General features: G+C 48.0%; 1 protein-coding gene across 1 annotated transcript in view; it reads left to right on the top strand.

The window, feature by feature from the left end:
• Positions 1-8,143: 8,143 nt before the first annotated feature.
• Positions 8,144-9,024, top strand: part of HTR4 (5-hydroxytryptamine receptor 4) — a gene marked incomplete at both ends in the record, with an annotated part of 100,465 nt that continues 99,584 nt past the window's right edge. Inside the window, 1 exon segment of the mRNA XM_082490176.1 lies at positions 8,144-8,219. Coding sequence (XP_082346302.1) covers positions 8,144-8,219 — 76 coding nt within the window.

Here is a 9,024-nt window from a genome sequence, read left to right as displayed (position 1 = left end):
TTTGCTTGTTTATTTTAAGCAAGGACAGTGCCCGTGTCAGAGCAGGAGAGGGTAAGGTCTGTCCTTGCAGCCATGAGTTATAGATTTCCAGCTAAACCCGTGTGAGATGTCCTCTGCTGCAGTTATTCAGACAGAGCACCCCAAAACTTCCCATCAATACTCAGTTTGGTCAGATAGAAGTAACAGGGAATCTTTAATGCCGGAGATCTAAAGCTTTGCCTAAGCCCTTTGCACAGCTGAAATCACAGACGATGTAATTCAGCACAACCCTACTGATTTCTTAGTCATAGTTACACAGGAATAATTACAACAAACAAAGATACCTAGGCCAGGAACTACTCTTGTTTCTGTTGAAGTTCAGGGGTTGCAGAACCATAAACGCAGTGACTGGCGTGTCTCGGCGCCGGGCTTCAAAGCGGGAGATTATTTCCTGCTTGCATTTCACAGGCTACAAAACCACCTTATGGCAGCAATAAAAATAAAGCAGAAGAATTTTAATCCAGTGCCATAAAGTTATAGTCGTGCATGACCTCCAGATGGGGAGCAGAACACGTCCACCACACAGTGCCCCGTGTGGGAAATCGGGCAGGAGTTGAAGGTAGTGCAAAAGGCGAGTTACGCTCGAGTCCCTCTTGTCGTGCTACGAGTGAATCGCAGTGCCCGCGGGGCGGTGTGGGCCTCGGAGGGCTCCTTTCTGCAGAGCACGATGAGGAATCTCTCCTGGCGGGCTCATCCTCTGTGACTCACGGTTCCTGTCCTTGGCCCCGGTGACGCGGCGCTGCCCAAGTGCGTTTGCAGGCAGGACGGGAATCCAGCCGGGGAACCTGTTTTTACAGGTGGGAAAGGCTTGCCTGCACAGTTGGCAAAGCAAGGAATAATATCACGTATTGAAACACAGCAGCTGGGAGCGACTCCAGGCTCTCCCTGTGACATTTCAGCACTGGGTGGCAGGAGGGAGATGGTTGTTTTCACGGCTCTTTTCCTCGGCTGTCTCACGGTGGCAAATGCTGGCGCGCACTCGTTAGCAGAGCTCAGAACAGCGCGGCAGTGTATCTCCATGATAAGGTGAATGCCATGGTAATGTGCGTTTTCCGTGGGTCACTTTCTGTTTGCTTTGGAGCAGGGTAGCTTTTTTAACAAGAGGCTGCAGCCTTAGGCTGCTGCAAACCAGAGGATTGCCGTTGAGTGACACAGTGCCCACCGCTGCCTGTGATGTTCTTGTTGGGGTATAAGCTCTTGCTGGGGTATAAGCTAACCTCTGCCATGAGACCACCAGCACTTGTCTCCAAAGTTCATTTTCAGTAGGGGGGCACAATACTGGCTAGTATTTTCATAGAATCATAGAATGGTTTAGGTTGGAAGGGACCTTAAAGATCACCTCGTTCCAACCCCCCTGCCATGGGCAGGGACACCTCCCACCAGCCCAGGTTGCTCCAAGCCCCGTCCAAGCTGGCCTTGAACACCTCCGGGAATGGGGCAGCCACAACTTCCCTGGGCGACCTCTTTCAGTGTCTCACTACCCTCACAGTAAAGAATTTCTTCCTAATGTCTAATCTAAATTTACCCTCTTTCAGTTTAAAACCTTTACCCTTCATCCTATTGCTACAGTTCATGATAAATGATTAAGGGATTGGATGATTAAGGGCTTGGAGCATCTCCCTTATGAGGGAAGGCTGAGAGCGCTGGGACTCTTTAGCCTGGAGAAGAGAAGGCTGAGGGGAGACCTTATTATGGCGTACAAGTATCTAAAGGGTGGGTTGAAGGAGGATGGAGCCAGGCTCTTTTCAGTGGTTCCCAGTGACAGGACGAGGGGTAATGGGCACAAGTTAGAACATAGGAAGTTCCGTTCAAATACACGGAAACACTTCTTTACGGTGAGGGTGACAGAGCACTGGCACAGGCTGCCCAGGGAGGGGGGGGAGTCCCCTTCTCTGGAGATTTTCAAGACCCGCCTGGATGCAGTCCTGAGTGATGTGCTCTGGGCAATCCTGCTTTGGCAGGGGTGTTGGGCTAGGTGATCTCTAGAGGGCCCTTCCAACTCTGAAAACTCCGTGATCCGTGATAAAGAGTCCCTCCCCCTCTTTCTGGTAGGCCCCCTTTAGGTACTGGAAGGCCACAATAAGGTCTCTCTGGAGCCTTCTCTTCTCCAGGCTGTCTTCATAGGAGAGGTGCTCCAGCCCTCTGATCATCTTTGTGGTCTCCTCTGGACTCACTCCAGCAGGCCCATGTCCTTCTTATGTTGGACGTCTCCAGAGCTGGACACAGTATTCCAGGTGGGGTCTCACGACAGCAGAGCAGAGGGGCAGAATCCCCTCCCTCGCCCTGCTGGCCGCGCTGCTGGGGATGCCGCCCAGGATGGGGTTGGCTTTCTGGGCTGCGAGCGCACATTGCTGGCTCATGTTGAGCTTCTCATCAACCAACACCCCCAATTTATTAGAGAACTGGTAAAAGCAAAGATCTCGGGTGGAGTGTAGAGCTGCTGTCAGCTGTGGTGAGCAGCAGGTCCTCTTGTGCGTGCAGCCGTCTGTAGAGGCAGAGCTGAGTTAGTGGCGATGCTGGATGTCCTGCAGCTCGCCCAGCGAGCTGCGCGTTACCTTCGCTGCCATCACACCACGCCAAAGCTGAAGGATTCCCGTATTTCCTAACAGTTACCGTGCACATTGCGCTGCTGCGTGTTCTTCTCAATGCGAAACAAAGTGAGCTTATTTGACTGCAGGCACAGAAAGTTTCCGCACCCCGGGTCTGTGATGGTGTGAGAACAAGAGTAGCTGGAAAGCGTGTTTTCTAGGGAGGGCAAATTTACGGTGAATTATGGGGAAGCCATGCCAAGTGGGCGAGAATCCCCATCAAACACAGGTATGCTTTTTCATCCTTTGTGGTGCTGAGGAGGACTAACATTGTGGCTTGTCCTTACAAACCCAAACCCAGTTGTGACAGCGTCATGGAAATCATGCCCGTCTGTGTTTCCACCCACACTTCTGATGCGCTTGCTGAACTCAACCGCCCTTCTTGGCTTCATTTGTTGATTGATATCTCTTACTGTGTCTTGGTCCTTTGAAGAGACCCACGGTCAGTCTCCCGCTGGGTGTTTCTCTCAGCTTCCTATGCTGAGGGTTTGACATTGCAGTAAAAGACTTGGAGTGTTTTGGTTACCCACTGATGGTAATTGCTAAAGGCGAGAGCAGGGAGTTGCGAAATTTCACAACGCTACTGTCACAGTAGATAACCCCTCAGGTTTTATAGCTGCTTTCGCTCCTCAGACCTCTTACACAAACATGGCACGGTGTACACAAGGATCTCGTACAGAACAAAGTCACCCTTGAACAGCCCATAGAAACTTTACTGCTGTAAATATTTGGCCCAGGAGAACAGGTAGGCAGAATTGCTTCCATGTGCCCTTTCCGAGGGACTAGCCCTGATAGTTTGGTGCCTGTCGGTACTTTTTTGGTATTCGAACGTGGAATTTAAACTCTCCTTTCTGAAAGTGCAGAGTACCTCGGTGTAAGGTTGAAAAGGCACGGAGGTTACAGCTGAGAGGCCGTGACGGCCGGCCTGCCGTGAAGCAAAGCCCCCCTGTACGCCGACGGGCGAGCACAAGGTGCTGGCCTCTGCCGCGACCCGTGTGCCGCCTGCGGCTCCCGCGTCCCTCGGGAACGTCAGCCCGTTAAACGCGGTGCCTGTGGTTTGGGTTGTCAAGCCAGAGGCTCTCTCCATGAGTTTAAAAAGCTGTTTTGTAAATTAACCCTTCAGTGAAAGGACATTTCTTGTGTCTTTTTCTATTTAAAGCTGGACTCCATTTTCTTTTTCGAGTGAAGCGTCATGTCTATCTTTTTGTTTTTCTCCGTTTAAGCGAAGTGCTGCATTTTAACCTGCTGGAATAGCGTTCGATTGAAATCAGTCCAACAATCTGCCTCTGCTGACAACCGAGGGACTTCTTATCAGCTTTGTCCTTCGTGGGGAGAAAAGAGACAGCAGTGACAGAGAAGGCGAGAAGTGCTGTGGGAGGGGGCAGAGCCTTTATCAGAAATGGGTGGTGGAAATGGAGCTGTTTTATCTGGTTTATCTGGGAGCCCACAAGTTGGATCACTCTGGTATTTCCTACTCCTCGAGTATTGTCATGGACAGGATGTTCTCTTGCAGCACTTGGGGGGGTTTGGACTGCTCTGCAGTGATGAGCAAGAAATTATCTTTGGATTGAGGTGACTGTCACTCCGCAGCAGCAGTTTAATGTGGCCTGCAAAGATCTTATCCAGTTGGTCTCTGCGAACAACTTTTGTTTCTCTGATAATGATGATGATAGAGCTACGATAAAAACCACAACCCCAAATATGAAATGTGGTGAGAATAGAGCAATAATAGTCTTTATTTATGTTAGAGTGATTCCTCTGGCCTCAATCAGGAATCACAAGTACTGGATGAAAGGTAAATGACAGATCGCAGACTGGTCAGGGTTGGAAGGGACCTCTGGAGATCATCTAGTCCAACCCCCCCGCCAGAGCAGGGTCACCTACAGCAGGTCGCACCAGATCACGTCCGGTTGATGACTGCCTGTACTTCCAAGAACTTACACCCTGAGATGTGGAGGACAGCAGTTTCTAGGGGAAGGCTAAACAGGCTTTCCAAACATCTGCGACCTCTTTTTTTTTTATCAGCCCGCTGCTCTGTGTTACCCAATAACAACAGGTGTCTGCAGGACATCTGCGATGAAGTCAGAGGCTGCATCAAGTCATCGTCACTGCCCACCAAACTCCACTTTAAAAAGAAAAAGCTGGCAAAGGATGGGGGATAAGTGCATTTTTTTACCTTACATTTATAAAGAGAGGAGTGAAGTCAGAGAACTGCAGTGATAAGTCCAATTCTTCGCAGAAAGCATGAGACACTCAGAAACTGAATGTAGGGTTTTTTATATCCCCCTCTCTCCTCTGTGGTGCAGTAGAGCAGAAGGAACAGTACGATATTCATCTGTAGGTAAAATGAAATGGGCTTTTCGGACTGCTCAGTCCACCCTAGGCACAGCTTCATTTAAGGTGTCACAAATGATGAAGCAGCACAATCCAGCACTGCAGGAAATGGGGGTGTAAGTTTTTCAGGAGAGTGACTCAACTCTTCTGTTGCCATCAGCTCAGCAGTGACGGCAACTGGAACTAGATGGGACTTGAGTAGGATGGAAATAAATTGGATGAAGAATGTGTCAGTGTTTCAGTTAATCAGTGCCTTGCAAGGAAAATGTCTCGCAAGACTGGCATGGCTCTTGCTGCCATCTGATGGGGCATTTTCATCTCTACCCAGCAGACCAAGGCCACCACAGGGGAGTTTGTGGGCACTTAAGAGACAGGATTAGCTGTTGGCCGCTAGCTAACTCCTTATGGTCTCTGAGAAGTGAATTCTTTGTTAATACCTTAACGCCACTGAGAAAAGTTTCCCCAACAGTCCCTGCAGCTTGGTTGGGAAGATACGTCAGTTTATCCACCTCCTCGTTGGGTTCTTGTTTTCTTACCCCGTCCCCCTCCCCCCAGCCCCCCCCCCCCCCAAACGGTGGAGGTGGGGAGGAGAAGGGCAGAGGTAGGGGAGCATCTGCTAAGGTGACTTGGTAGTGTGTCAGGTGAAGGAGTGAGGCACAAGCATGCAGCTGATCTCATCTTGACAGATGGATGGTTTCTGATTTCCCTGAATGCCATGAGCACAACCTTGCTGAAGCTTATTACTGGATTGCCTTTCCCAAGTCAGAGCCAGTCTCCTGTGCAGTCATGACTAGGACTCGTCATACGCATATGGTATATCTGTCTTGCTCTTTTTTGGTGGCAGTGATTAGTGGAGAATAAAATAAGATGAGGAGTTCTTGCCTCGCGAGGGAAGTCTATGGAGCTGTCATGTCAAGCCTGCTGGAGATGCTGTGCCTGTGGTTTTTTCCATTAAAAAATGTTGTGCTTTGCTGAAGTGAAAATACTGCCAACAGTGCTGACTTCAGTTAAGTTTCTCTGGGTGAACAGTTCTTCGAGAAGGCCTTTTTTTTGTTTGGCTGGTTTATTTTGTGTTGGTTTTTTTTTTGAGTTCCATGTTTTATTTTATTTTTTTTTATTTCTAATGTAGAGAGTTTAATTTATTGTAGAGGTATCCATGATAGTATGATGGTACAGACAGTGTGTAACTTCACATTAAGATTATAAAATTTTGCAGAAAAATAAATCAAACAAGATGACCCCAAACTGGAATTTTGACATACAAAATCGGTGAAAAGTTTTTCTTCCATTTTGCAGGAGTTATCAAAATTAATTTTGTGGTGACACCGGAAAGACTGCCTGAATTTAGCCTCTCACGGTAACCGAAGTCCTTAGGTAGATTACTGTGGTGAGCTTTTCATTGCAGTCCTTGGTACCAAATCTGAGGAGAACACATACAAGAGGACTCATTTTGAGATGCATCTGGCGTGCGGAGGCTCAGCCTGACTCTCCTGTGTGGCCAGCGGAGCGGACCTGTGTCCGAGCTGCAGCCCCACTCGGGCCCCCTGGCAGGTTGCGTGTGGGGCTGCTCTCAGCAAGCCCAGGATGGAAAGGTTCTGGAGCCCAGGAGCGGAAGACCATGGGTTTGCAGGACTGTTGTCCTCAGTCCATGCTGTAGAGCTCAGGAGCGGTCGGAAGCTGGATGTTCACGTGCAGGAAAACATGACCTGGCTGCAGTGATGTGCGTGGCTCCGTGTGCCTGTAATCACTGTCATGCACAACAGCAGAAAAGCTCTTTTTTGCTGAAGAGAATATATACGTGATGGGCTGGGTGGTATAAGGGTTGAGTTAGGAGGTCAATGTTATCTTTGCTAAGCAAAGAACAGCTTCCTAATTGACTATGAGTAATCACTTCAATAACAAATAATAGCGCCGAGCCCTCTATGTGAGGCAGATATATTTACAGAATAACTTGTGGAGACTTTTTTATTACGTGGTATTGACGTCGTTTTTCTTTCTTCGTTGGGAATCCAATGACTAGAGGTCTAACCACTGCGGTGTCATGGGGAGAGCAAAAGGGAAGGAAGATCCAATTCTAAAATCCATTGTGGAAAAGCTGACAAAAGCTAAATAATGTCATTGGTTTAATGTCCTTTCATTATATGCTTCATCATATGGAGAAAGATGAAAGTACCAACAGCCCCTAAAATACCACAGGTCTCCTGTACAGCGGTGGGATGTTTCCGATCTTGGAGGGCTGTGGAGGGTGATGCTGTAAATGCATTGCCTGTTCAGACCCAAATGTTGCTTGTTTCTCTATTTGTGGGGAAAAGAGATAACGTATGGGGGAGAGGGGGGATGTTACAAATTATTTTAAAAGTTTTCTGAGGGCTGCAGAGCTTAGAAATATGTAAAGAATTATACGAAACACTAAATTGTATGTGAGGTATAATATAAGGGACGTGGTCGCTGGCTGTCACACCGTGTATGGGGTGGCTGCCAGGAACACACCTAACTGCACCATGAGATGTAGCTGGGTGTTTGTATACAGAATTCCTAGTTTTTATCAAAATCCTTAAGACCTTCATTTTTTTTCCTGTTTTGTACCAAAAAGGTTATTTCGCAAAACAAATGAAGAAAATTATTAATAGAAACAAACAAACAAAAAAGTTTTCCTGTGTTTTTAAGTGTCATACTTGCTGTGACTGAAGGAAGAGTAATGCCGGTGCCTACATAGCAAATTACATTTCGATGAATAGACAACAATTCTGATTGTACTGAAATGGTGAGTTTTGCTTGTTTTAGAGAGTTTCCCAAGAGACCTCTTAAATCCTGATACCGAAGGGAGCATGGGGGACTGGGATAGTGCAGATAGGTGACATTTTTTTTCTGTCTTCTCTTCTTCCTACCCTCTGCTCTGGCTGCCCCCCCGCGCTCCGCATTTCCCTTGTCATGCAGAACTGCAGAGCAGTTTCGTAACTTCCCACTGCACCACTAAGTGCTAAAGCCTCTCTTCTTCTGCATAGCGAGGAAACAATTTCCCCTGATCCGACGTCAACAAAATTTGACCAGGTTTTCCTCGTGGCATATCTGAGCTATCTCAGCACTAAGATCGGTTTAATATCTATATCTTATGTCCCGGGTCTGCTTCTGCCCTGCCCCGAATCCTCTTGGTGGGGCGCAGTCAGCCTCTCTGTGCCTCCATGGTAAACCGAGACGACAACTTGCTTTTGAAGGATGCTGTAAGGCAGAACGACCCAGTGCTCACCCGCTGCGCTGGTAGGCAGAGGAGGTGGGTCGAGATCTCATGTGTTTTGGCTGCAGTTTCTCAAGGTTCTGTTTGCTTCATATTTATCCTTTTTGAAGTGACAGGATGGGGAAGAATGGGGTCCTGTCCCCATCTGAAACAAAGCACCGTATCAGACCTATTCTGATGTATTTCCTTCGGAATAAATTGAAATTAATTTAACCTGTGTGCCAAATGAACAGTTTGAACTAAGTGGCTACTTAAAACCTTTTTGGAGATGAAATAATTGGGTTTCTTTTTGTCCGTTTGTTTGATCTCCGAGTCTATTGGTTGTATTTTTACATCCCCAAAGACCATCTTCCGGGATGTGCTCCCTGCACCGCTGACAGGCAGCTGTCCCAGCAGCCTGCGAGGCATTTTCTTCTGCGGAAGAACTCCAGGGCAGCAGCACAGGAGAGATGGTTTGGGTCCCTAAATTAAAGTTAGAGGTCAGCTCTGCGGCAGAGGTGACTTGCTCAGAAACTCTAGACCCTCACGTGCAAAACGCAGCGGTAGTCTTTAAGTCACCAGATTCCAGAGTGCCCTGAGAAACACCAGCTGAAGGCTTAGGCTGTAAATAGCGGCCAACTTCTGAAGGTTTCCACCCTCAGCTAAAAACACCCTTTTGACTCGAGTAAGTTTTTTCTTGTGAAACGGTGTCTAGTCTGTACCTCCCGAAGTACTAATTCTGGTGAGCACCGAAGCAGGCCAGCGTAGTGGGTGTTCATCTGCAGTGCAAACCTGGCAGCATATCTAGGAAGTCTGAGTCAACATTCGTACAATCTTTTCTTTGAATCC

This window comes from Vanellus vanellus (assembly GCF_965231255.1).
Source record: "Vanellus vanellus genome assembly, chromosome: 13".
Classification (NCBI taxonomy): domain Eukaryota; kingdom Metazoa; phylum Chordata; class Aves; order Charadriiformes; family Charadriidae; genus Vanellus; species Vanellus vanellus.
This window is presented reverse-complemented; position numbering and strand designations above follow the sequence as displayed.